Source organism: Oreochromis aureus, linkage group 18 (assembly GCF_013358895.1).
Source record: "Oreochromis aureus strain Israel breed Guangdong linkage group 18, ZZ_aureus, whole genome shotgun sequence".
Classification (NCBI taxonomy): Eukaryota; Metazoa; Chordata; class Actinopteri; order Cichliformes; family Cichlidae; genus Oreochromis; species Oreochromis aureus.
The window spans coordinates 21741151-21768037 of record NC_052959.1 but is presented as its reverse complement, the minus strand read 5'-3'; the positions used below and the strand labels follow the sequence as shown (position 1 = coordinate 21768037).

At 39.0% G+C, this 26887-nt stretch overlaps 3 protein-coding genes and 1 long non-coding RNA gene across 8 annotated transcripts; 2 read left to right on the top strand and 2 right to left on the bottom strand.

Moving 5' to 3' along the window:
* The first annotated feature begins 547 nt into the window (after window positions 1-547).
* On the top strand, window positions 548-5912 carry LOC120434218. The gene is made up of 6 exons (XM_039601877.1): window positions 548-666; window positions 4451-4492; window positions 4581-4850; window positions 4951-5190; window positions 5381-5596; window positions 5680-5912. The coding sequence occupies exons 1-5, from the start codon at window positions 636-638 to the stop codon at window positions 5593-5595; spliced, it is 798 nt and encodes a 265-aa protein (XP_039457811.1). The 5' UTR covers window positions 548-635; the 3' UTR covers window position 5596; window positions 5680-5912.
* Window positions 5913-6612: 700 nt separating this feature from the next.
* On the bottom strand, window positions 6613-14703 carry LOC116321218 (tumor necrosis factor receptor superfamily member 14-like). Of its 2 annotated transcripts, XM_039601836.1 has the most exons (8): window positions 14402-14610; window positions 14184-14276; window positions 11896-12021; window positions 11621-11779; window positions 11404-11535; window positions 11214-11298; window positions 9234-9385; window positions 6613-9140 (listed from the first exon to the last, which is right to left on the bottom strand). In XM_039601836.1, the coding sequence occupies exons 1-8, from the start codon at window positions 14424-14426 to the stop codon at window positions 9124-9126; spliced, it is 789 nt and encodes a 262-aa protein (XP_039457770.1). In that variant the 5' UTR covers window positions 14427-14610; the 3' UTR covers window positions 6613-9123. The 2 variants fall into 2 exon arrangements, with proteins under 2 accessions (XP_039457770.1, XP_039457771.1); XM_039601837.1 differs by lacking the exon at window positions 11404-11535 and having other exon boundaries at window positions 14402-14703.
* Window positions 14704-14895: 192 nt separating this feature from the next.
* Window positions 14896-16591, top strand: LOC120434201. Its single transcript, XR_005608986.1, has 2 exons — window positions 14896-16044; window positions 16125-16591. It is a non-coding gene; the product is annotated as an uncharacterized LOC120434201 (long non-coding RNA).
* A 494-nt stretch (window positions 16592-17085) lies between these two features.
* On the bottom strand, window positions 17086-25366 carry LOC116319406 (tumor necrosis factor receptor superfamily member 14-like). 4 transcript variants are annotated; one of them, XR_005608984.1, is made up of 7 exons: window positions 25109-25366; window positions 24850-24981; window positions 23724-23849; window positions 23453-23611; window positions 23281-23365; window positions 21295-21569; window positions 18268-18401 (listed from the first exon to the last, which is right to left on the bottom strand). XR_005608984.1 is itself a non-coding variant. In XM_039601838.1 (6 exons), exons 1-6 carry the CDS (start codon window positions 25131-25133, stop codon window positions 18263-18265), a joined length of 666 nt encoding a protein of 221 aa, XP_039457772.1. In that variant the 5' UTR covers window positions 25134-25366; the 3' UTR covers window positions 17086-18262. The 4 variants fall into 4 exon arrangements, 3 of the variants coding, with proteins under 3 accessions (XP_039457772.1, XP_039457773.1, XP_039457774.1); XM_039601838.1 differs by lacking the exon at window positions 21295-21569 and having other exon boundaries at window positions 17086-18401; XM_039601839.1 differs by lacking the exon at window positions 21295-21569 and having other exon boundaries at window positions 17086-18401; window positions 24889-24981; window positions 25109-25363.
* Between the last annotated feature and the right edge of the window lie 1521 nt (window positions 25367-26887).

The window sequence follows — 26887 nt, the reverse complement described above, 5'->3', positions numbered from 1 at the left end:
CCTCCTCGCCCCCTGCCCAAGATGACCAACAGAGAGCGGGGTTTTGAGAAGACCCTATGCCTCACTCCACCCACATATGTGGTGTTGATGCGTGCTGTTCTAAAGAGACCAGTTCCACGCATGCACCAAAGGCCCTTGCGCCAGGGCTGGCCAAGACCACAGCCCCTGTATCAACCCCCGGACACGCTTAGCCCATACACCCTGACAACAACTACAATAACAAGAGAGAGATTGATCTAATGTGGCAGGAGAGGCTGTATCAAGACTAATATGGTCCAACAAAGGATTTTAATTTTGATGGTTGATAGTGGGAGATTCCTCCAGTGTTTCATATCATCTTCTATTGTTCTCTGGACTGGTGTGTATTTGAAGGAGAATAAATCTGGCAGCCTGGGAGAAATGATCACACAGATGAATGTGATGCTTCCCACTTCTAAAGGATAGCGCTGTCCTCCTGAGACATTTAAGGAACTGAGAGAACCTTTAACATGGAGCACTGATACTGAGGTCACAGAGAGGAGGAAATAAAAGTCTTTAGAGTCCAACCAGTAAATCCCTAGATGTGCTAACAGGGAAGTGGGGAAGCTGAAGTTGTTTATCTGCTCAGTGTGGAGTTAAATCTTCATTAAGACACCATGAAAACCTCATCTGTCTCTCTGCTACTCGGTGAGTCAAACACAGAGCTTCTATCTTAGTCATTTATTAATTAATTCAGTATAGATTCAGCACATATGAGTAACGGAAAACACATAATTTCAGAGACAGATTAAAATCTCCTCGAGATTAGTTGAATTTCTCTCTCATACTATCTGTTTGAGTTTGTGGGTCACTCTGTCTCTAAAACACAGAAATATCTGTTTATTTTTAGTTAATACTGCTTTGAAAAACATCTAACATTCACTATAACTTTAAGAGGCACATTTTATCTTCTATTTTATACATTTCTGTCACTGTTATACTGTTGCCTCACAGCAAGAAGGTCATGCATTTGAATCAGCCATCTGACGGGGTCTTTCTGTGTGGAGTTTGTGTTCTCCATATTTTGTGGGTTCTCTCCGAGTACTCCAGATTGTCCTACCATCAAAGGGCATGCATGGGGTTAACTGGTGATTCTAAATTGCTTGTATAAGCTGGTATAGGCTCCAGCACTCCCACAACCCTGAAATGGATAAGTCGATTAGATGGATAAAATTTTCCAGCACCTAGTGACATGGTGATGTCATCAATTAGGCTGCTGTGTTAAGTCATACTTTACCGGACTCACATGTTATGGGAAGGTGAAAGAAATGACTTTGTTGTTGGGATATACAAAGTTGTGTTTGTATTTGTTTTAGTTGTATTTGTATGAGCAAAATTATGTAAGAATTCAGTTAAGTATTAAACCGAAGTTAGACGAAAGACAGTTTTTGTTAAGACAAATGTTGTAACTTTGGTCATTACAGTCACAAGGAAAGATGTAAGGTCTGAAAAAAATGAAGTGAAAGTTTGGCCTTAAGGAAAAAAACAGAAAACATGTGAATCGGATTTGGTAAGCTTTCACTGACAGGGAAGAAGCTTATCTAAGACAAGGGTCAGGACTTTCTGAAGACTTTTAACATCAAGCTTTTTACAGTTAATTAAACCTAGATATGAAACATTTTAGATGACTGAAAAAAATAATAAAGAAAGATGTTAGAAAACAACAGAAGCTAATGGAAACCACAGTGCACACTCAAAAACATCGGCGTAACTTTGTGCTGAACAGAAATCTGGGTAAATTCCTAGATGATTAAACATGCAACTTTTTTGCTGGTAATACCTGAAACGAGTAAAAGAAAATCAACAGCCTATTTATGCAAGATAATTCATAATTTTATTGGGGTGGTTATATTTAGGGCTGGGTATCGTCACTGATTTCTAGAATCGATTCAATTCCGATTCACAAGGTCCTGAATCGATTCGATCCACGATTGGATTCAATTCGATTCGATTCGATTCAATTCGATTTAAAACTGGGAAATTTTGACAGTCAGAAATATTATAATTCAGATCAGTACATTTACATATTTTTGTATCAATAAAAAGGAAGCTGACACTCGCAAGACTTTATCAAAGGTGTGAGCGTCACAGCAGATGCATTTGTGTCAAAGTAGCTGATGATAAAACACAGAAAAACATGAAGGTGATTTTCCTGGCCTGGGGTTTTATAAAAAAACATTCTGCAGTACATCAAAAACGAAAGAAAACCATTAATCAACACATGAATATTACCTCTGACGTTACAGTGGTTTTATTAGAGACACGTTAAGCGTTTTGCATTTTGCATAATTTTAAAAAGTTTAAATTGGTTCAGTACTGAACAGCAGAAATGAGGTTTTCTTTTCGGAAGAATGTAAAAGGGGAAAAAAACACCGGCCGACAGCGCTGTAAACAACGGTAGACTTGTGCGTAACAAGCAAGCGAATAATGAAGAAAACAGATTTTTAGATAGGAAACTGTTCTTGAAGTAGAGAGAGAGAGAGAGAGAGAGAGAGAATCATGGTGGAAGCAAAACAGTAAAAGTAAGAGTTGTTGTTCATGTGAAGCGTAGTTTGGGTCTTCTTTTGCTGCTGGTTTGGTCAATATTGTTTGGAGAGAGATAAAACAAACAGCTTTAGAATCAGCGCATAAAGGGCGTGAACACAAAGCGCGGACCCGCCGACAGATCAGAATCAGCGAGCTGTCGGCTTTCAGCCCCGACCGTGAGAAAGGTGACATCTCACTGATTCTGATCCGCGTTTCCGCGCTGTGTGTTTAAGTCTTTGTGCAGAATCCGTGTACCTGCTCTCATTTACTGTCTTAGCTGTTTGGTGGTTGTTGAAATTTTGTGAGATTTCACCAGAGATTCTGGCATTTCGGGCAAAATAAATTTATATTAAAAAATCGATTCAGGATTTTAATGAATCGATTTTACGTTATCCAAGCCAGAATCGATTTTAATCGATAAATCGATTATAAAAACCCACCCCTAGTTATATTGGTTGGGTCTGATTACTGGGGGGCTGATAACCCCCCTAACCCCCCTGGAAATTATGCCCCTGCTCAAAAAGGAAAAAAGTAAAAGTAAAAATGAAACTATATTTGTGATTATGAAAGTGACCAGAAGTGGCAAAAGTAGAGACATTCTGTACTTAAGTAGAAGTACAGATACTAGTATTAAAAATATTCTAGTAAAAGCTGAAGTACTGATTCAACTTCTTTACTCAAGTAAAAGTGAAAAAGTACACATTCTTTTTAGAGCTATTTTCGTGCAAAGCTAACGAAACCTTGCTATATTAAGGTAATAATAAAATAATATTAGTAGATGGGAATACAAACTTTATTTTAGTCTAAATTTTAATTCTAATAAATATTCTCAGCTTGAGTCAGTTAAGGTGAACATGAAAATAAAAATTAGCTCTGTTTTCTGTTCCTACTTTGTAGAGGGTGACTTTGCCTCTAAACAGAAATTGTGTACAGTCAGGGGTTAAAGTGAGATACAGCAGGTGGGAAAACTCCAAAATCGGTTGAAATGTCTCCGTGTGCAGAAAAGAATCATAACTTACAATAATTTCTATTGAGAGCTACGGTAGATTTTATAAATGTAAAGGCTGTGATCAGCTGACCTGCTGCTGCTCTGAGGTTTACTGCTCTTTGTGGATTTACACAACTAAACCTATCAAGATGAAAGCAGATATTTCCTGAGGTGTCCATCCTCTACACTGGAAGTATACTGTTTATACGTGCTAACTTTATACTAGACCATGAGCATCACAGCCAATGTGCCCCATCACACAGTACAGCAAACTAACCTGTTTATCCTGCACTAACCTGCAGAGTATTTTTATCTGATTTAAAAAACATTTAACATTTAACTCCCACATCTAATGCCAAAACTTGACCCTAATTTCTTTTTCCTTACAAGTTTTAACTGAATTATTAAACTGTTCTATTCTACTGTTTAACTGCTGTGCTTCTCTGATCATGTCCAGTTCAAACTGGTAAAGTGTGTACAACATAAACAGTCAGGTTATCAGGGCTTAACTGTCCCAGCAAAGTGTATTCTTGTGAAATAATAACTAAATGTCAATACAGTTCAATAAAATCTAATGTATATAGCTCCAAAACACAAGAACAGTCACATCAAGGTGCTTTACATTGTAAGATGAAGGTTCTTCAATTATACTGAGAAAACATCAGATGACTATCTATGAGCAAGTGTGGGGAAGGAGACAGGACAAAAGACACGCTGTGGAAGAGCCAGAGAGTAATAATAACTAATGAATAAATAAGCGAGGGGAAAAAAGATCACTCGAGAAGAAAACCTCACCATGATCGTTGGGGTCATCCCACAGATGTATTATTACCCACAGCAATTTTAATAGCTGCTAAAATTTACTTAGACTCCTCTCTCTCTGACCTTTGACCTTTATTGACTGTCTTCATTTTGCAGGTCTGTGTGTGCTGCTGCTGTCTGCACCGACTGTATCTGCAGGTGAGTTTATGGAAGTGAAATTATTCAGTGGCACTCGACCAATAATACAAATACATTTACTCCATCTGTGTTTCTGTCTGTCCTCCAGTCTCTCTGTATGTCAGCCCAAACCATCAGCAGTTCTTTAAAGGAGACCGTTATGTCTCCCTGAGTTGTGTTGATGATGGTCAGACAGCTGATGGATGGACAGTAAAGAGGACCAGAGGAGTATCCACTGAGGGCTGTGGAGCAGCTGCAGACTTTAGAAGGTTTAATAATTCCTTCTGTGTTCTGGATCTTTCCGTCTCATCTGGTGGAAGTTTCTGGTGTGAAAACTCATCTGGACAGAAGAGCGATGAAGTCTCCATCGCTGTTTCAGGTACAGAAAGCGATCTGTTCCCATCTGTCTTGCTGTCTCTGTATGACTCTGCTTTGTGGACCTCTGTCTCTAAATGACTCTGTTTGTCTCTGCTGGTCAGAAAAACAATTGATCCTGGAGATCCCGGCACTTCCAGTGAACACAGGAAGTAATGTCACTCTGCTCTGCAAACCCAGAAATGGTTCAGCAAAAAAATCGTATTTCTTCAAAGATGAAGTCAAACTTGGAGATGGACCTGAAGGAAAACTGATTCTCCATAATGTGCAGCAGTCTGATGAAGGGCTCTACTGGTGTTCTACTCCTATTCATCAGTCTCCTCAAAGCAGGCTGAAGGTCAAAGGTCAGAGCAGCGACATCACTCCTGCTGTAAAGATATGAGTCGGGGGCAAAAAAAATTCTAAAACAAATCCCTCTTCTCTCTTTACTCCAGGAAGTGAGAAAGTTAAAATAAGAAAAGCATTCATTCACAAGCATAAACTAAACTGCTGACCTGATAATAAACTGAACCATCTTCATCATGTCTCTTGCAGAGCCTCCTCCTCCTCCTCCCCCTCACACAACCATAATGTACACTCCTTCACCCTCACCCTCGCCTTCTGGTAATACTGAGCCTTCGGCCTCTTCCTCTCTTCGTCCTCGTTCACCCTCTGTACCTGTACTAAGACTCTTCTGCCACCTGCTGGTTTTCTGTCCATACTTCATCTCTACCATCCTGCTGCTGTTGATCTGCTGCAGCAGGAAATGAGGTACACTCTCTTATCTAGATTTCAACACATACACCAATCATCCACTTCAGTTCTCCATCCTGATTTCTCAACTTTGCCCACAGGTAACAAACATGATGTATCCATGGAGACGACTGAGGAAGAGGATTGAAGCTGCAACATTTTCAATGTTTCAGTGATTTCTTTTTGAATCTGTTGCATTGATGTGTGTGGGTTTTTTTAAGGTTCATGATTACACTAAAAAATCAAACATTTGTGAAATATGAAAATACCTGGATAATATAAATGTATTTATGTTTGTTAAATGATTTATTTGTATTAAAGGAAATTCAGATCAGCGGATTATCTTTTTTAAACACCTGCCATATGCGACACTTGTAGTTTGTAGAATCATGATCTGATTTCTTTGTTGTGCAAAACCCATTTGCTTTTCTAAGAGAAGCACTATGGACTCTCTGTAGGCTCCTCTTATTCAAATTTTTATTGTATTTATTTATTATTTTTATTATTATCTGTTTGGATATTATGCTGGAGCAGGCAGGAGGAGAAGGCCAGGTTGGCAAAAGATAGAAGGAAAAAGAGGAACAGACAAAAAAAACGGGACAGAAAGAAAGAGAAAAGAAGTGGGGTGGGGGATGAAACAAGCAGACATGCTGGTCTCCAATTGCTGCATCTGTAGCAAAGCACACTTATTTGCAGTGCCTGAAAGAGAAAACAGGGAGAGCAAGAGGCAGAGAAGAAAGAACCAGGAGACGCCGGCCATCCGGGGTCCCCCATGAGTGCTGAAAACCCAAGGCCACACATCACTATCACAACTGTGCCTCCACCCCAGCAGGGGGAGATGGAGGCAGCAGACAGAGCTCCCACAGCCAAGAGCAGGAGTGGCAGGGCAGTGACGACCAGTGAGGAGCAACAGAACACAGGTAAACTGTTAATTCGGTTATAAATTCAGCTTTTATAGTTCAGAGACAGTGCTCATACATTATAGTATATGACTACTGTTTTGAACTATGAAAGTTAAATAAACTATTTTCGTATCTCATAAACCCATATTTTATTTATATTTTAAGAAAAAAAAATTTCAATGACAAGATCGCTGAAAAACATTGCTATTAGTGCAACAGAAGGCTGAAGAAATAAGTAGCAACAAACAGAAACAGCTGGAGGAACATTTTGCATCTCATCAGGTGACATAGCAACAGGTAAGTATCATTGCATTGTTTTTATTTATATTTTGCACATCTTTCCATCTTGTTTGGAAGTGTGGTTGTAGTTGTTTGTGACTCTTATCTTTGAGCTTGTCTTGTTGTAAAATGAATATGGGACTAATCAGGCACTTTCTTGAGAAGAATAAAAATGACCTAAAATTAATGGTGAAGTCTTGACGTAGTTCCCTATAAATATCTCTGAACACTTGGACTCCACAGTATAATGCATGTACTTAGCCTGAGGCATGTGCAGGAAATCATGTATATTGAGTCAGGGCTTAAAAACAAACAGCACAGCAAAAAAAAGCAGAACAGAGAACAGAACAGATGGACTGTCACCCCCACATCCTCTAAAGTGTTCATAAAGGCTAATTTTTAAATGCACAGTGAGCAAAGCAAGGAAGATGTTTGGGATTAGACAAAGTGAATACAAGTTTTCTTTAATCTGAACTGTAAATTTGAAGGAGACTGAAAACTAATACCTTACTTATGTTAAAAGTGTACAGTTATTATGAAGTGTTATTGATTAATAAAAAATTGAAATTATTCTTGTAAAACAAGGACACAGTATCAAGTGTAGTAGAGAGGAGAGTAACTAAAATTTATTTACATTTTGTAACTTTTTACAAATAAACTGCCTCACAATTATACAAGAAACAAAAGGATAATGTATCATAAAGATATAATACAACATAAAATACCAAGCTTTGTACAAAAATGTGTTCGGCTGCTCTTTTAAAGAGTTAGTAGACTCTATACAGCATGAATGAGTTCTAATATTTCGGTCCAGAGGGAGCACATGAAGCAAACAAGGAATCGGACCCAAAACAGACCCCTGAGGTATCCCAGAAGGAACAACTGTTGCTTCAGAGATAACTTGATTCATAAAAACACTAAAAGATCTCCCAGATAGATATGACATGAGCCATTTTAAAACATCACCAGTAATCCCAAACATGTCCTTAAGCCTGTTTATCATTAGCTTAATTACAAAACAGTGCAAAAACTTATTGCACTCAGACTTTAAAAACACTGGTGCATGAGGAATATTCTGAGAGACAAAGTTCTTAATTGTATCAAACAAGACTTGAAGATTTTTCTTTTCTGAAGCAATAAGATTAGAACAATACTCTATTCTGGCATTTTTTGACCTGTCATTTAGTGAAGAAACTGATTCTTTAACATGTAACTCATGAAGCTGGAGCTTGGAAGCCTTCCACAAATGTTCCAACTTGTACAAATATCTCCTAAAATAATTAATATGTTCATTTTTCCAAATACAAAAACTTGAACATTGGACAATTCTTTGTTTTAGGGGTGCCAGTGTGTTAAAAGTAGACTTACATTCATTGTTAAAGGACAAAATAAATGTGTGAAAATCACTATGAGTCATGTTGGCATCAAAAAAGGCAGGGACCCTAGCAGCAGGATCCTGGTTTATAATCCACCTTTGAACCATCAGTTTATGAAGTGAAGGATCCAGAACAAATGACAGACTAAAAAATATACAGCCGTGGTCTCGAACACGTACATTTTTCACACATACATCATTTGTTTTTAAACCCAGGGAGAAAGCAAGATCCAGCGTGTGGCCTTTTATATGTGTGGGGCCAGAAACATGGTGCTTAAAGTTCAAAGACTCTGTTATGAGATCAGCAGCTGAGTTACAGGATCCATCGATATGAAGGTTAAAATATCTCAGAATTACAACCTTCCCCAATGTAATGTCTGACGATGAAAGGTCGCTGAATTCAGCTGAAAAGACTCTAGAAGGTCGGTAGATTAAAATACAATAAAATGTTTTCAAAGAACCAACCTTAATCATCTGTAATGTAAATGAAGAAATAGCGTCTGACTTCATCAGCCTGCATGTGAATCTGTGCTGGTACACAGCAGAAAGTCCTCTGCCACATCCCGAAAGACACCGAGTTACAATGATGGAGATGCCAGCTGTCCAGATTTCCTCAAAATAAACATGATCCATATCCTGCTGTGATGTCTCAGTGAGGAGCAGAACGTCTGGAGACTCCTTGATGAAGAGATCATTTAGAATAAGTGGTTTGTCTGTAATGGAGCGAGCATCAAGCAGAGAAAACTGGACTGGTGATGGCTGGTCAGCACACTCAACAGATGACTGCAGCGGCACTTTGATTAAACAGCTGTGCACATCTGGGTACATGACACGTTGGACAGTGAGTCCCGAATCAGGTGAAGCCACCATCAATGTCAGAACATCACTCCTGCCTTTAAAATGTTGGAGAGATGACAGACACGAGGTTCGCATTCTGCCATCAGGCCATGAAACCCGAGTCTCAGACATCATCGGTGGTCCCTGAGCAATTATTTTCTGCTCTTATCTGGATTCATGAAAAAACAGAGTTATTAACATGTTAGTGACTGTGGGTGCTGTGCAGAGTGAGCAGATTTGACACTGGTTAGATGGTACTTACATGCTTTCACAAATCCTGCTATCACAAGGCAAATTACTATTAGGAAAAGCACAACAGATGGAATTAAACCATAACGATGTCTTGATGCGCTTCCACAGACAGCGTCACTGGTTGAGCTTCCTTCTTCAACTTTAATCTGGCTTTCAGAGCAACTGTGGCAAAAGAGAAAGAAAATATATATAAATCATTATTATCAGTATTTATTTGTGTTTGCACTGTAAAGATGTTTGTAACAATGTGAATTAACTGTTTAACTGTCCTGTTGTCTGTCTGTGGCTCAAATGTGCAGCACAAACATGTCCTGCAATGGACCCAATCAACAAATAGCTGGCTCCACTTTAATATCTAGTTACCTGTAACTACCCAGTAATCTATCTGTGCCCACCCAGTTCTCATCATTTTACTAACATTTTATTGGGGTGTCATGATTCAATTTTCACAACAATCATGTAAATAATCATTACGGCAATATCTATAGAAACACTTTAAAGTCAAGGTTTTCTAAACCTTTATTTTGTCTTTGTGGCAAAATAATTAAACTGAAAAAAAAAAGAGTCTGAGAATGTAGCAAGAGTGTGTACAACAAATAAATAGACAATTATTTATCACTATGTGACTTTCACACTACAGATATTATATTATTAAAATCATGATTAGGGATGGGTACCGGTATCCGGTGCCATTATGGTACCGGTTCTGACACAAACTGTAGTAACCAGACCGAAAAGCAGCGCACATTTCGGTGCTTTATTTCGGTGCTTTTTTTTCCTGAGATGTCATACACTTTGGATTCTAGCCAATCATTTTACCTTTACAAGGATAGTAGGCGGGCCCAGGTGTGTACGTTCTTTTAGAGCAGAGCTACAGATTAAAAATGCCCAAGGCGAAGCAGTCAAAAGTCTTGCTGTACTTCACAGCAAAAGATGCAAACTCAGCAGCCTGCAACAAGTGCTTTAAGCTGATACTGTGATACTGTCAAAGGAGGTAACACCTCGAATCCGATGAAACACCTGGCGACGCATAGTGTTTTTTTAAAAGCCGAGAAATGCACCGTATTTAATAGCTTGCTGCGAGACCTCACACCGAGCACATTTACTGCGGGTGTGGTGCCTGTTATCGGACCCGGAGTTAGCATCCCCCAAAAACCCGAAGAGTAGAGTCCTGGCCCCTAGCCCTGTCAGTGTAGCAGAAATGATGACGGATGATGATGGCAGCAGCCGCCGTTCTCCTCTGCGTGAGTAGCTTCATGTTGTTCGTGTGTAATTTACGTTGAGTACGCTAACCACATTATTACATTAATGCATGTAACTAGCAAACACCGTCGTAGTTACATGCGGCTGTCTTCTTACCATATATGCCCTATAACTGCAGAAAAGGCTAACATTGTTATCTTTTTACAAAAAAAACAGCTAAACATGAGAGGATTTAGGACAAAGTTTGTGTTTTCCATTGTTTAAGCACCAGTTCCAACCAAAGGAGGTATGTTGTATCAACAGAAAACGCTAACTTGGTTATCATTTTGCAGAAAAAATAGAGACTGCTAAAAATAAAAACATGAGAGGTTTTTGGACAAAGTTTGTGTTCTCCATTCTTTAAGCACCGGTTTGAGCACCGTTTAAGCACCGGCACCGTTTTAAAAGTACCGGTTTGGCACCGGTATCGGATAAAACCTAAACGATACCCATCCCTAATCATGATTATTATCAGTACATAATTATTGAGACACCACATTATTATTGGTAATTAATAATTGATAATATACAACTGTATATACAGACAAGAGAACATGACCACATGGTGTTGCTATAGCAATGATATTCTGGTATGACACTAAATCACATGGAAATTTATGTTGGTATTATTGCAGGCAATGTGATGTGACACAGCCCAGGATATTGGAGATTCCATTAAGACACTGATGATCAATAGCTGAATATATAATACACCTTTAGAGTGATTTGAGAATAAATTATGACCTACATCGTCCAAGCTGTGCAGTTCACACCGTCCTTGGAAAAGAATCCTGGCTCACAGTCTTCACACACTGTGTCACTTCTGCTGGTTCCTGAAGGAAACACATTCATTGTTACACAGAATCCAGAAAAAAAAACAAAAATCATAGTTTATCAGCTCATCTAAAAAAATAGACTCAGACTTTACATTTTCTTACCAGGTTCTTTTATCCTCTGACCAGCTGCACACTGTGAATGTTTCTCTGCCAAACTACATCTGTTACTGTCTGTCAAACCTTTGCAGTAATATCCATTTAAAACATCACACACTGTGTCACTTCTGCTGGTTCCTGAAAGAAACACATTCATTGTTACACAAAAAAAATTCTAATTTATCAGCTCATCTAAATGGTCTTAGACTTTAATTTTTCTTACCAGGTTCTTTTATCCTCTGACCAGCTGCACACTGTGAATGTTTCTCTGCCAAACTACATCCGTTACTGTCTGTCAAACCTTTGCAGTAATATCCATTTAAAACGTCACACGCTGTGTCAGTTGTTGCTGTACAGTTCTGCTTGACAGAGAGACCATGACCTAAAAAAACAAAACAAAAAGCATTAGTGTAAAATGATGTTTCTGTAATTTACTTTAAAACGAAAGCTTTATTTTTTCAATCTAAATTTGAAAAAGGATTTCTCCTCTGACTGTACCTGTATCACAGGTAGTGCAGGGGAAACAGTTATACAGGCCGTTGGGTTTGTTCATATAGGTCCCCAGCTCACATGAACGGCACCGAGTTCCTGAATATGCTGTGCAGTCTCTCTGAACAACTCTACCTGTTCAACATAACACAACATTTATGTCAGACATTTAGCATTTAACCCAGAGTGAATCTACAGTTGTGCAGTTGTAGTGTTGGGTGTAATATACAGTAATTCAAGCAGCTACAACATTACAGATCTGCAAATTTAATGTGGCCCAGTTTCCTGACCCAGTATCACAGCAAAACATGTAACAGACACATCGGTCCACTGTGTCTATTTCATGCTTTACCTCTCCAAAGCATGAAATGGACACTTATGCAGAAGCTGCAGTAACAGCAGAGGGAGATATTTTATTTCAAGCCAACATGAAAATAATCATGGGAAATAATCATGTTTAAACAGACATTATTAACACATTTACATGTAAATACATATTAGCCATCTTTGTTAATTGTTTTAAGAACCATGGAATGTACTTCATAGGTTTCTTGGTCACTACCGACTTCTTGCCTTTACATATATTGTCTCCCATTGCTAGTAATGCAACTTGTGCTTCATTTTACTGCTTGTGATAAATAATAATAAAAATAATAAAACACATATTTCTTCTTTTAAATTTAACTGAGATGCAGGAAGTCAATATTAACTACTTGAATGCAACATAAAATATCTAATAATAGACCAGGCGGCTCTACACTGGGGCAAGAAGGGAAAACGCCCCCTTAAACAAACGTCCTGCCCCCTTAAATCAACCTTTCAGAAGCTGAGAAAGGAAAAAATAGATTACCCACAACTGAATATGGACAAGATTTACTACAGCATCTGAAAAATGCACTGGAAAAGGCACAGATGACATGGTTTCACCTCTTGTTCGCTCTTTCCTTTCGTGCTCCGTTTGTGCACAGGCTCACACAAAACTCAGCAGAAAACCCCCTCTCACCCCCACAAGCTAAACATCCAATCACTGTTAGTATATAAATGACCCATTGATAGGTTTCTCAGTAGGCAGAGCAGAGCAAAATGAAGCAGCAAATCTCTGTCGTCAAAATCACAGCGACTCGTGAGATAATTAACAACTAAAAAATACATCTATTTTAGTCAAGCTCAGTGATTTTACTAAAACTCATTTACTTTTCACCCCAGCTTCCAGCAGCCCGCAAAGGGAAAGTTAATGCTGTGTGATAGGTCCTAACCCCCTGTCGTCACACCATGTTACATAATAGGTCATTTTGGTCCATGAGAAGTCAGTAGCAAAAAAATTGGATATGGATGAATCTGTAAGAGTTTTCAAAAGGGAAGCAGGAGAACTGTTGTTGTAGAGTGGATTGAGGAGAAAGGAGAGTGGAGCTGTTCAGTTGCAAACTGAGTCCAGTTAAGCAAACAAGCTTAAAACAAGACAAAAAAAGAAGAAAAAAGTTAAAATGTTGTGTTCTAAATCTGTTGTGTTCTACACAACAGATGTGTTAGGACCTATCACACAACAGATTGTGTGATAGGTCCTAACCTCCTAACACAGGCAGACTATGCTTACAGCATGTGATGTTACAACTCTAGTGAAATATTAATGTGTCATATATTTGTTCAAGATGTATTTCTTTGTTATGGTAAATAAAATTAAAATCATGAGTGGTGACTTCTATTACTTTCAGTATGTAATTTGGCATTTTCTACTGATGTAGGCTGAAAATAAATACATAATATAATTTCATTCAGTTTAAAGGTTTATTTGCAAGATGCAAAAACAGACAAAATTGAAAGTTACAAATGTTTTGTGCATGAAACAAATTCAAACGTGGTGCAGTCGTGTGTGTCACAAGTTAATCTGGCTGTAGGTAGGCTATGGCACTTGGCCACAGGTGGCGATAGTTGACTCGACTCCATTTGCGTGAACACAAAGTAAACTGCACGCTTTAGTTATGCAGCGAAAACGCTGAAGTCGGAGTGATAAAACATACGAGGGGAACGATAGCGAAGACAAGATTCTCCAGATCGATTACTCTTGCTGTCCTGTGAACAGCATTTTGTCTATCGTGTAATTTCAAAGACGAAACCAAAAGCGGATCAAATATCAATGTCCCCTTATCGATATGTGGTTTGTGGGGGTTTTCCTTCTTCTATAAAGCTATTGTGTTTCAGAATGACCTGCTTTGGAGGTTTGTGCACATTTCTGTCCAAACAATAGTTTGTTTAAATACTGGCGAGAGTTTCATTGCAGTCATCGCTTTTCTTCCTACCTTCGTTGCACGTCGGGCAGCACTGTCCATCATTTGTTTTATACTCCTTTGGGCGACAGGATAACACGGGCACTATGAAGACGGCGGCATATCCTACAGGAAAACAAGAATATTAATATCCTGGGATAGACCTATATCTCAGTTAGCGCACAAGCTAAGCTAAGGGTTAGCTTAAGCTACAAGCTGTGTCGTATACACGAAACTGCTGCTGTACTTACCGAAGATAAGCAACGCAGACACCATGATATCACATCTTAACACGGTGCTCTGTAATACATTTGTAGGCTTTATTTCACTAAATTACTATACAAATCTAACAGAAACAGATAAAATAAGTTACACTTTCGGTTGCGATGTGGGCGTAACAGGAAGAAAACTTGGGGAAGAGAGCCAGAGTCCATCCCACACACTGACGATTCTCGTGACTTTTGTCGACAATAAGAAACTGAAGATATTTTACTTATCTTTTATAAGGATCATCTTCGTTTACACAGAGACAATAAAACAGAGAGAGTTTGAAGGAAGATGAAGGAAATCGTAGGATTTAATGTTTAATTTATACACATGTTTTACTCCTTCTCTTGAACCCGATGAATATTTATGAGTAACACGAGACTGAGGATTGCGGAAGTATTCGTAGCCGAAGATTTTACTAATGAATAATGACATAGCTAAGCTGAGATTTTTATTTGAACCTGCACCTGGATTCTTATTTGCCACTGTGAAATAAAAATTAAATAATTTATAACCACGTAGATGGTTACCATTAATTAATAATATTTAGGTTTTAAGATTAATTATTTAAGAGGGATTAGTTTGGTGAAACGTAATCTCCAGATGATGACACGTCGTGGTGTATTCACTGCAAAGAGTTGAAAATCCAGTGATGGCTTGGATAAAAGAGCACTAGAAGTATAAAACAGTTCAGTACCATCATTACTTCAACTATAAATAGATAAGACAAATAAAAAAAACAAAAAAACAAGTGAGTGTCTTTATATAGAATTGACTGAAATGACTTGTAGCCAGTCACTGGTATTCACTGGTATTATTAAGCAGCATCGGTACAAAGCAGTGATTGGAGAAAACCAGCAGTTTCAACAGCTATGTTATCTTTCAGGACATCCTGATGTCTCTCTGTCTCCATCTTCACAGTCTCCTCTTCCATTTGATTAATCTTCTTTGTATGTAGACTCAAATAATTTGTGACCTCATAATGATCAACACGGCAGTGCTTCAGTTACACAGAATCTTGGAAATGTGAGGATGCAAGAAATGAAATAAAACCAGCTGTCTGTGATACCAACTAACATGTTAACTCTTTAAGAAGATGTAAACTTTTTAGAAGACGTGTCCATGAATCTGATGAAGAACTACTGTACGTCTGCTGTACACAAGTTTGTTGAAGGATTTCTTTATTGTCTCTGTGCAGTCAAGCTGTTTATGAAATATTACCCATAAATACATTACAAGGATAAATATGAACTTGTATCTACACAAACATCCACAACGAATTCCACAGAAAATGTGTATAGCACAGATAAAAACATTACAAACTGCTCCTCTCATTTGTTCCATAAAGCTGCAGTAAAGGTCTGATCATCTCATAAATATCGCAAAGTGCTTCACTACAGGATGCTGTCATGGTTCTCAAGATCTGGAGAGGTTGTGGTGTGTGTCTTTTCTCCCACCAGGGCAGAAGTGGACCTTGCTTCCCCGCCTCTGAGCCCGCCCTCAACACACACCTGTGGCTCGTTAACACTGATGCTGCTCTGGCTTCTCATCACACGTATTATCCCTGGCAGACTACTTAAGACGGCAGGAGAGGCTGCTTCCTCACTGGATCGTCACACTACCTAGCGTCAGTGTAGCCTAGCCCTTTGAGTATTCTTTGTGATTTCCTAGAGCTTCGTCCTAACGTTGTTTTCCCTCTCTGTACAGGCCTTCTGGATTCCTGTGGATGTGTGTGAGTGAGCATGAGCATTCTGGATTGGACTATCTGAGTGAGTTGTGGATTGAGTAGAAGAGGAGTGTGTGTGCGCCTGCCTTGGACCTTCCCTCCCCTTCGGACCCCCTGGAGTCCTGTGTTATCTGTCTCACTGTATATATCCTCACTAGGTGCCACATTGTAAATAAATCCTTCACCTTCTCTCTAAACTTCAGAGTCCTGTGAGTGAGTCATCAGCCTAATAATCTGTGACAGATACTAAGAAATTAAAACAAAAATTTACCCAAAAGCAAGTTTAAAAAGTTGAATTTTTAGCTGCTTTTTTTTTTAAAAAAAAAGAAAAGGAAAAAAAAGAATCCACAACAAACTCCTCACTGTTGTCTTACCTGCTGCTTTGACCCATTCAGTGCCTCTGTTTCTTTTCCTTCCTTCACAGAAATAAAAAAAGACATATAAAAAATGTCATTTCCTTTGTTGTTTTGAGTTCCATTTTTGTCTGAGAAAAGGTTATTGACAGAAAATATAATATAAATCATGATGTCAGTGTTCTTTGTCATCCTCACATTGCTTTTAGATTCCAAATTTAATCACTCCGAGTGCAGCTTCAGGTTAAAATCACACCACAGAAGGCGAATCAGCTTCTATTGGAAAGAACACTGAATTTAGCCAACAGATTATTTCTTCTGTCTTATTTTCACTGTAACTTTTACTCTTATTGCAGTTCTTTTTCCCAACTGCTTCTCCCACAGTCTTTGTTTCTTTTCATCAGGTTTGCTTTGAGCTGTTTGCCTGTAAGCTGTGACTTAAAAAGCCGTGAATGAAAGGTGAACAAGCAGGTCACTAGTTAGTTACCATTTTACTTCAAATTAACACAATATTCAGAGTTTATGAAACATTAATTAAGGTATGTTCCACAGTTTCAGCATCAACCAAATACATCATAGTAGCCACCAAATCTGTTAGTTTGATTTTAATAACTTTATACAAGACTGAACAGAACTGTATATGATTTATTTATATATTACATATTAGGCTCATCTTAGTACTTTATGTCTTGTAGCAAGAGAATCAACCATTCTGGCTGATGTGTCCTGGTTTACAGCTCCTGTGTTTCTGTGTCTTCATGCAGTGGACACCTTCAGATTCAGTAAAGTCCCTCCACAGACTTTATCTGATGTTGCTGTACATGAACTCTTTTCCTTCAGACCAAAGCCCATCAGCACACACAGTACAGAGGATACACTACATTTCTGCACTGTTTAATGTCATACTCTACATCTTAGTCCTTTGTGACTAAATTACACTTTTAGTGAATACAGCCTCTGACTTTGGACACATCTGTTTTCTGTGGTTAGTTGTGGTGCCAAAAAAGTGATTGCCCCCGTTTAAACTGTCATAAATGACCTGTTGGCCTATAATGTGTAAAAAAAATATGTCAAATGTTTCCATCATGAATGATATCGAGTCATTTTGAACCACAAACAACATTTTTTTCACAGGGTAGAAGCTGCAATCAGTTGTTGACAAAGTGACTTTTATATATGCTTCATGGATCCAGTTAAAAAACCTCATAGACATTAAAAATGTCTTTTTAAAGAGACGTTGGGTCAAGAGGCTAAAAGAAATTGCAACAAATATAACATAATAGTTTTTTAGACATTTTAAGTGGCCAGCAACCAGATTATAATTTGGGTACAATAACGCAGTCATAAAGATATTTGCAAAACAGGTAATTTCTTTATTTTATATACAACTCCTTCATAAATCGTTTTGACTACAGTCTACCTTCCAATATAAACAAAGACATTACACATACATACAGAAACACCAGAAATCGCCTTTTGGAACAAGACCGTGATCCAACGGCACCTATTTAGTTGTCGATGCTGGGTCTTCTGGCCTTCCCAGCTAAAAGTCTATTAATGGTATAAATAAATTGCTCATGGTTAGTGAGTTCAATTTTCTTTGTAAAAAGAAATTTTTTTCCTTCCTTCCTTTTCTTTGGTTTATTATTACACAAAGAAAATTAGTGTTACAGCAGGAAAAAAAAAAACCCCTAACCAATAATAAAAAGGCAACACTGTGTTGTTAAGGCTTTAAACTAAAAAATCAACACAATACAGACGATGCACTAACCTGTTACGAGGCTAGTAAATGCTACTGAGCAAAGCAAAAAAGGTAAAAACACAAAGTAATGTTGACTTGATGTTCTCCCACAGACAACATCACTGGTTGAGCTTCCTTTGACCTTTATCTGTCTGTTTGAGCAACTGTTGGAAAGAAGAGGTGAAAGAGAAAGAAAATCCAAATAAATCCAAATAAATCCAAATAAATCCACGTGAAGGAGCAGGATCACAGAGAATTATCAAGATAATAATTGTTATAATATTTTAATATCCTGTCATATGTTGATGAAAAACTGAATTTTGCAAGTCTAAATATCACATCAGTAGTTCCAACTTTTAAGTTCTAAGTTAATTATTATTTTATTTTATGAGCCTGACATCTAATGTAACAGTGTACTGAAATCTGTAAAGTCCATTGTACAAGTACATGGACTACAGTTAGTGTTCCTACTGACAAACATCTTGTGTTTTCACTCTAAACACAAGAAGTTTGTGATAAAGCAGAGCTCCTGTTTACATCTGTAGATGTGTTTGAATGTGGCCATCAGGATCAACTGATGCCACACCTGTGCTGTCATCTGTCTCAGTCTATTGAAGGAGAGGTCAGAGGTCAAATGTGACATGGTGTTTTACATTTTTCTATGGTGCTTTCTATGTGTTGATAATATGCAACATGTATGTAAGAATTTTACACTCTAAGTCAGTGTTTCCCAACCTTTTGGGGCCACAGCACGTATTTCACATAAAAAAAAATCACACGGCAAGGCACTAAAGAACAATGTCACAAAAAGCATATTGATCATTTTTCCCCGTGCACATGGCATAGCAGAATTGGCTCGGTTTGTCCCGAGTACACTTTTTTTTGCTTTCTTCTGACCACTACTCATGCTAGGGCAGGGGTCGGCAACCCGTGGCTCCGGAGCCGCATGCGGCTCTTTAGTCCTTATTTTGCGGCTCCGGGTGGTTTGGGAAAATAGAAGAAGTATTTAGCTGAAGTGCATTTTATTTGTGTTTAGTTCTTTTTTTTTTTTTTTTTAACTTGTAGTTCTAAATTGGAAGATTATTGTGATTTTGAAATAAAAATAAAATTATATCTTATTATTTTTTTCATCGCTCAAAATAAGCGTCACACTCGCGGAAGCCGGTATACCCGCAGAAACGCCGTGCATTTATCGAGACTTTCAACCCCAGATAGGCCAATTATGGATCTTCGGATCCACATTATGTCAGCAGCTGTTCTCCACCGTGAACTATGTTAAAAACAAACACCGCTCCCGCCTCACAGATGACAGCTTACAGTCCTGCGTAAAGATGAAAGCCCCGATTTGCAGACGCTGTGCGTAGAGGTTCGGGACCAGAAGTCTCACTGTAAACACATCACGGCAGACCCGACGATGTTTGCATGGACATGCTTTTCAGCATCTCTTTATTAACCACTTTTCACACACGGTTGCTGTTCGCATAAAGCCGGCTGTAGCTTTTCAGCTCACAGCCCGACAACACAACAGCAGAGAGAGCACAGGCTTTAAGGCGGCGAGGCGCGATTGCGGGTGCCGCTCAGGTGTGTCCGCCTCCCCTGCAGCGGCGCTGCAGACCACGCCCCGCCACACACATTAACAAGGTAAAATAGATATTTAGGCAGAATTTTGCAAATATCTTTTTTTTTTTTTTTCCAATTACTTTTTAAAAGTCAGGTCAAGGCTCCAAAAGCCAACAGGCGATATAAGGGTGGCGGCTCACAACAGTTTTTGTTTGCTACATGGATCATTTTAGTTCAGCTGGGTGTCTTTCCTTTTGTTATATTTCTTTAAGAGCTCAAAATGTGTTAATTACATAAATAAAATGTAATTTTCTCTGTAGCACTTCATGGATTACATAAGCAACACACCTTAGTTGCTCTGTAGATTCTTTTAAAAAGCAGTTAAAAACCTTTCTGTTCAAACAAGCCTTTTGTTGATCTCATTATTTTATATTCTTTACATTATTTACATTTGATCTTTTACATTGTGTATAATGTCTATTGATTGTATTGTTTATTTTAATATTTGTGTACAGCGCTTTGTGACTGCCTGTCTGTGAAAAGCGCTTAATAAATAAACTTTACTTACTTACTTTAGTTGTTCGCACAAAGCACAAAAAACAATATATACAGTGTTATCTTCATTTTAGATTTCAAAAAGTATTTGCGGCTACCAGTGTTTTCTTTTGCGTGGAAACCGGGTCCAAGTGGCTCTTTGGGTGTTAAAGGTTGCAGACCCCTGTGCTAGGGGCATCATCTGGGTCGGAATTTTCTCCAGGACCCAGGTCAGATTGACTACTTTTTCTTTTTAAATATTTATTTATTGCTATTATGCGCTGCCTTGTCTCACTCACCGCGTGACTATTATGTAATTTCTTCTTGGTCTTCTTCTGTTTTACTGGCAGTTGGCAACTCATTTAATTAGAGCAGATAGTTGTACTGCCCTCTAGTGGAAGAGAATGTAATTGTTCTGCCCGTGACTCATGCTGGACGCTTACGGTGTGTTCACACCGAACGCGAAAGGCGCGAGCGAAAACGCCCCAAACGCCCCTAATTTGACGCGTGCACATTCGCACCTCAACGCGTGTCCAAGAAAAATCCATCGCGCATCAAAATTGCATATTTTGGACGCGTGAACCGAAATGTGGGAGGAATGTGGGAGGAAGTTTGCTGTGCTTTTTCTCCGTCTGCGCCACTTTTCGTGCGCCTTTTTCCCTCGTGGTGCAGGTGTGTATCTCCGAATGAGGGTCATAGTTATGAGTGTTTTTGTGCTGTGTTTTCTATTGGACGTGATGGTTATCAAAACCAAACATGATAAGTTTGGCAAGCGCAGGAGACACGACACGGAGGAGATTTGTCAATCAGGCTGCAGAATGCAATGCGCATTGTTGAAAGCTGTACGGTGCAATAACAAAAATCAGCGAAATGTGACGGGTGAACAGCGGGACCACTGTATACTGTTTTATTAATAACCAAAATATATTCCTATATGACAACACGCATAAATTAACTGCCTACATTAATTCACTGTAAACCTTGTCCTTCTGACTGACACTCCCCTCCTGCCTCTCCGGGCTGTCCCTGGTCCTCGGGGGGGAAGTTCTCCACGGTCCGCACCATATTGCCACTAGTCTCCCGCGGGGTGAGGAAGGGGTCCAGAAACCCCATGACCGCGAAGAACTTCCATCTCTTCCCCGATCCTGCTGCAGACCCACTCCTCTTCTCCTTCTCTGTCCTCTTCTCCTTATTATATGTGTCCCTGAGGCTCTTCCACTTTCTCCTGCAGATGTCCTCTGAATAAACACATTATCTTGTTAGCGGAAAGGTATTTGTACATCAGTGGGAAAATAGCGGGACAGTACGCGTCAGTACCTAGGTCAGAGCCACGTCACCAGCCTCCTGATTGGTTGTTGCGGCGCGAATTGACGCCGGAGTTCAGATTTTCCAACTCGAGCGGTAGAGGCGAAACACGCGTATGCACAAAATGCAACACAGAAACTCACGCGCGGGTTTTCTTCGGCGAGTCAAACGCCCCCACGCGCTACACTGACGCGCGTTTCAGGCGTTTTGGCGTTTTCGCGACGCAAATCTGCTTCCGAATTTTCGCCGGACGCGCAATCGCGTGTCATCGCGCTTTTCCATTGACTTTACATGTAAACCTGATGCTCTGGCCGCCTCTATCGCGTTCGGTGTGAACACACCGTTAGAGTACTAATCAGGTGGAACCAGATAATCTTCCACAGCACACCTGATCATTTCTCATGGCACACTTATGTGCCGCGGCACAGTGGGTGGGAAACACTGCTCTAAGTTATGAGGATTTTTGTCAGTTCTACACTCCAACGAGGTTTTATCAGAACTCATTCAAAACCTTTCAAGCTATCATGTTTACAGACAGAACGGCACACATGCACACACACCCTGTTAAAAACATGACCTCCTTTCCAGAGGTAATCATGTTTATCTTCTATACACAGTAACTGAGACACCACAGTGTTACTATTAATGAATCTCTGATAATATATGACTGTATTTTAAACTATTCAAACTTTATTTTCAACAAATTCAAAGTATTTATTCTACAATTACAACATTAAAATCAAAAGTTGGCTAATTTTCTGTTTAATCAGCTGAATCACTGGCCTCAGGTTACTAAAGGGGGGCAAATCCCAAAGTCCCATGTAGAGGTGGGTAATATATGACTGAGATATGAAGATATAGAAAAAAAAGCATTGAGTTTTAAAATGGTTGCAGGCAGCAGCATTTATAACTGTAAGTACTGACATCCTTTTCCAGAGAGCTACCGTCATCAGTGTCAGACTACTTAAATTGAAGTGTGAATCTAACAAAAGAAAATGTAAGTTCAAAAGTAGCCCAGGTAGTATTTTCTCTGGAATTTTCAAATAAAGTATAAAAAACTTTTAAAACTGTTATTAATATATTAAAAAATATAAAAATAAAAAATATTTTCTATCTGGGGCGGTTTATCATGTCAGGATTTTAACCAACTGCTTAAAGTCCTGCTTTTCCATCATGTAACTGCATCACTAATTTCCACACACTGTTTGCTCCTCCTGTTATACAGAGCCTAACTAGCGAGTGCAGCTAGTAACTGCTCCTGTCTTCTCATGTGTCTTCATAGCCTTGTTCTACTCAATGGAGTGTTTTCCACTTTTTACAAACAGTTTTCCTGCATATTTTCTCCTGTGTTTGCTGGAGGCTGCTGAAGTAGCTCCATTTTTAGTTACTAAATCATCATTGAAACACTGCTCTAACATTTAAACATGCATGGTTTTGACTCCTTGTCATAAACACTAGGAAACAAACACATAATGTTGCTATAGCAACACACAGTATATAGTATAATACTGGTACTATTGCAGATGATATGATGTGGCACAGCCCTAGTCCCAAGTATATCAGAGATTCCATTAAGACATTGATGATCAATAACTGAATATATTAAACACGTTTAGAGTGATTTTATTATAAATTATGACCTACGTTTTCCAAGCTGTACAGTTCACACCGTCCTTGGAAAAGAAGCCTGGCCGACAGTCTTCACACACTGTGTCACTTCTGCTGGTTCCTGAAAGAAACACATTCATTGTTACACACAAAAAAAATTCTAATTTATTAGCTCATCTAAATGGTCTTAGACTTTAATTTTTCTTACCAGGTTCTTTTATTCTCTGACCAGCTGCACACTGTGAATGTTTCTCTGCCAAACTACATCTGTTACTGTGTGTAAAACCTTTGCAGTGATATCCATTTAAAACATCACACACTGTGTCAGTTGTTGCTGTACACTTCTGCTTGACAAAAAGACCATGACCTAAAAAAACAAAACAAAACATTAGTGTAAAATATTATCTAATTTACTTTTAAATGAAAGCCTTATTTTTTTTTTATTTAAACTTTACTAAGGATTTCCCATCTGACTGTACCTGTGTCACAGGATGTGCAGGGGAAACAGTTATATAGGCCGTTGGGTTGGTTCATGAAAGTCCCCAGGTCACACGAACGGCACTGAGTTCCTGAATATGCTGTGCAGTCTCTCTGAACAACTCTACCTGTTAAGCACAGAATAACCTTTATATCAAACTTTTACCATTTGTCCCAGAGTGAACCTACAGTAGTGTTGTAGTGTTGGGGTGTACTTTACGGTAAGTCAAGCAGCTTGGGAATCAAAAGTGAACTGAGCGATACAACATTACTGATCTGCAAATTCAATGTGCCCCTATTTCCTGACCCAGTACAGGAAAACATGTAATAAACACATCAGTCCACTGTGTCCATTTCATGCTTGGCCTCTCCAAAGCATGAAATGGACACATGTGCAGTTCCAGCAACCTGAAGTAACAGCAGAGGGAGATATTTCACTTCAACCCAACATGGAAATAATCACAGGAAAGTGGGTAAACAGACATTATTAATACATTTACATGTAAAGACGTACTATCCATCTTGCTTAATTGTTTTAAGAACCCTGGAATGTACTTCATACGTTGCTTTCTCACTACCGACTTCTTGCCTTTACATATATTGTCTCCCGTTGCTGGTAATGCAACTTGTGCTTCATTTTACTGCTTCTGGAAAACATTTTGTGAACTGTGTCAGTTCTAAGTATCAATAAATTTAGCTGATTGTTGGAAGGAAAAAAAATTTAAGACAACAGATTTTCTGGGTCAATAACACATGAAACACACATATTTCTCCTTTTATGTTTGACTGAGATGCAGGAAGTAATTATTAATTACTTAAATGCAACATAAAATATCTAATGATAGATTGTGTTTTCATTTAACACTAATGTTTAAAACTTTTACACTAAAAACAAGGTTGTCATCTGTATAAGCAAACCCTTCATTTCATGTTAGAAACACTTCTGTCTATCCTGTCATTTCAAAAACGAAATCAAGCAAAGATCAAATATTAAAGTCATGTCCCCTTTATCTATCTGGGGTTTGTTTAGTTTTTTTTTTTTTTTTTTCTTCTATAAAGCTATTATGTTTCGGAATGGCCTGCTTTGGAGGTTTGTACACATTTCTGTCAAAACAATAGTTTACATACTACAAAGAGTTTCATTGCAGTCGTCCCTTTTCTTCGTACCTTCGTTGCACGTCGGGCAGCACTGTCCGTCATTTGTCTTATACTCCTTTGGTCGACAGGATAACACGGGCACTATGAAGACGGCGGCATATCCTACAGGAAAACACATGAGTTTTAATATCGTGGGATAGATATATAGCTCAGTTAGCTCACAAGCTAAGCTAAGGGTTAGCTTAAGCTAAAAGCTGTGTCGTATACACGAAACTGCTGCTGTACTTACCGAAGATAAGCAACGCAGAAACCATGATATCACATCCTAACACGCTGCCTTATAACACATTTGTAGACTCTATTTCACCAAATTTCTATATAAATCTAACAGCAATGGGTTTGGGTTTTGATGTGGGTGTAAACAGGAAATCTATTCATTGCTGGAAAAAATGAGCAAAAAAAGCCATTTTATGACGTTTGAGGCCAGATGGTGGTTCCCAAACCCTTTTCGCTAGGCCCCCCTTTGTTTTACAAGGAAAATGTTCGCGCCCCCCCACCACCTAAACACCACCACCACCACCTACCCCCCCCCGCACAAACACATCCTCCAAACACACACACCCATATTTGGTTTACAAACTCCATTGCGGTTTATTTGACACCTCAAACATTTAGTAAACAATTAAGCAAATACAAGTAAACGGCAATAAATTACAGGTCGTAATAAAATATACTACTAACTCTTTTACGGTACGTCCACACCTACACAGGTATTTTTGAAAACGCGCTGTTTCTATGCGTTTGGGTCTTTAGTCAACACGTAAACGGCGTTGCGATTCACTGAAAACGGAGATTATTTAAAACTCCTTTTTTGCGTTTATGTGTGGACGAGGAATACAGAGTTCGTCACGCAACGACAAAGGTATGTGCCTTTTTTCACGTCACGCTGTGCGCCACGTTATTGTTTACATGAGATGAATTGCAGAATGGCAGATAGAGACAAAATACTGTTACTGTTAATCTGACCATCTTCAGGTTTTACACGCTTACATATACACACGCAGTTACTGTCCCTCCATTTAGAAAGGCAGAGGCGTCACGGTGTAATTATTTTACGTGTAGTTGTTTTTTTTCCTGTGTAATAATATTCAACATTGCTATCAATACATTTTTCAAAAATGTATTGATGCCTCTCTGTGCAAAATGGGTTCAAAAACAAAAACAGCTGTGGGATACTGTTAGTCCGTGATTTGAACCGGGGGGAACAAATTGCAGGATCAGCCTGATATTATTTGTATCCCACTGTAACTTTACTGCATAAAGAGCTAACATGTCCAAAATGTCAGGAGTAGTTAGTCATTACAAGAAGTGTTTGTGAACTAAAAATCAAGCATGTGGGATACTGTTTGTCCGTGATTTGAAGAGCCCAGCGCGTGCTCCCGACGCAAGGAAAACTAATTCTGCAGGGGAGACCTACCTTGGCACTTGTGCAGGTGAAGCCAAAGGGAAGATATGCTTCACCATATTTTCTAGTCTTTGGCTTGGAAGGAAGTTGGTTTGGAAACATATTTGGCGATGCTTCATCTCCTGCTTTGCGTTTGTGTGGGTGCCCCGTCAAAAACCTGTCCGTTATGCTGCAGTGTCCAAGCGTTCTTTTCTTTCTTTTTCGGGCCCCACAGTTTGGGAACCTCTGGCTTAGACAAAGACAAAAAAAGGGGAGAGGGCTTGAAGGAAATCGTAGGACCTAATAGTTGTGTCCCAAAACCTGCACCGCATCCTTGCAGGACCCGGTGTCGTGCCAAAGTAGGTATCCCCGACAGATACCGCCCTTCGCGGTCTACGTGGGCCGGGTCATTAGAAGACCGAGAAGGCCGGAAGTGCAAGGCTGTGAAACTGGAGATGTGAGGGTGCAGGAAATGAAATAAAACCAGCTGTCTGTGATACCGACTAACATGTTGGCTCCTTAACTTCATAAAAAGATGCAAACTTTTTAGTGTCCATGAATCTGATTAAGAACTACTGTACGTCTGCTTTACACAAGTTTGTTCAAGGTTTTCTTTATTGTCTC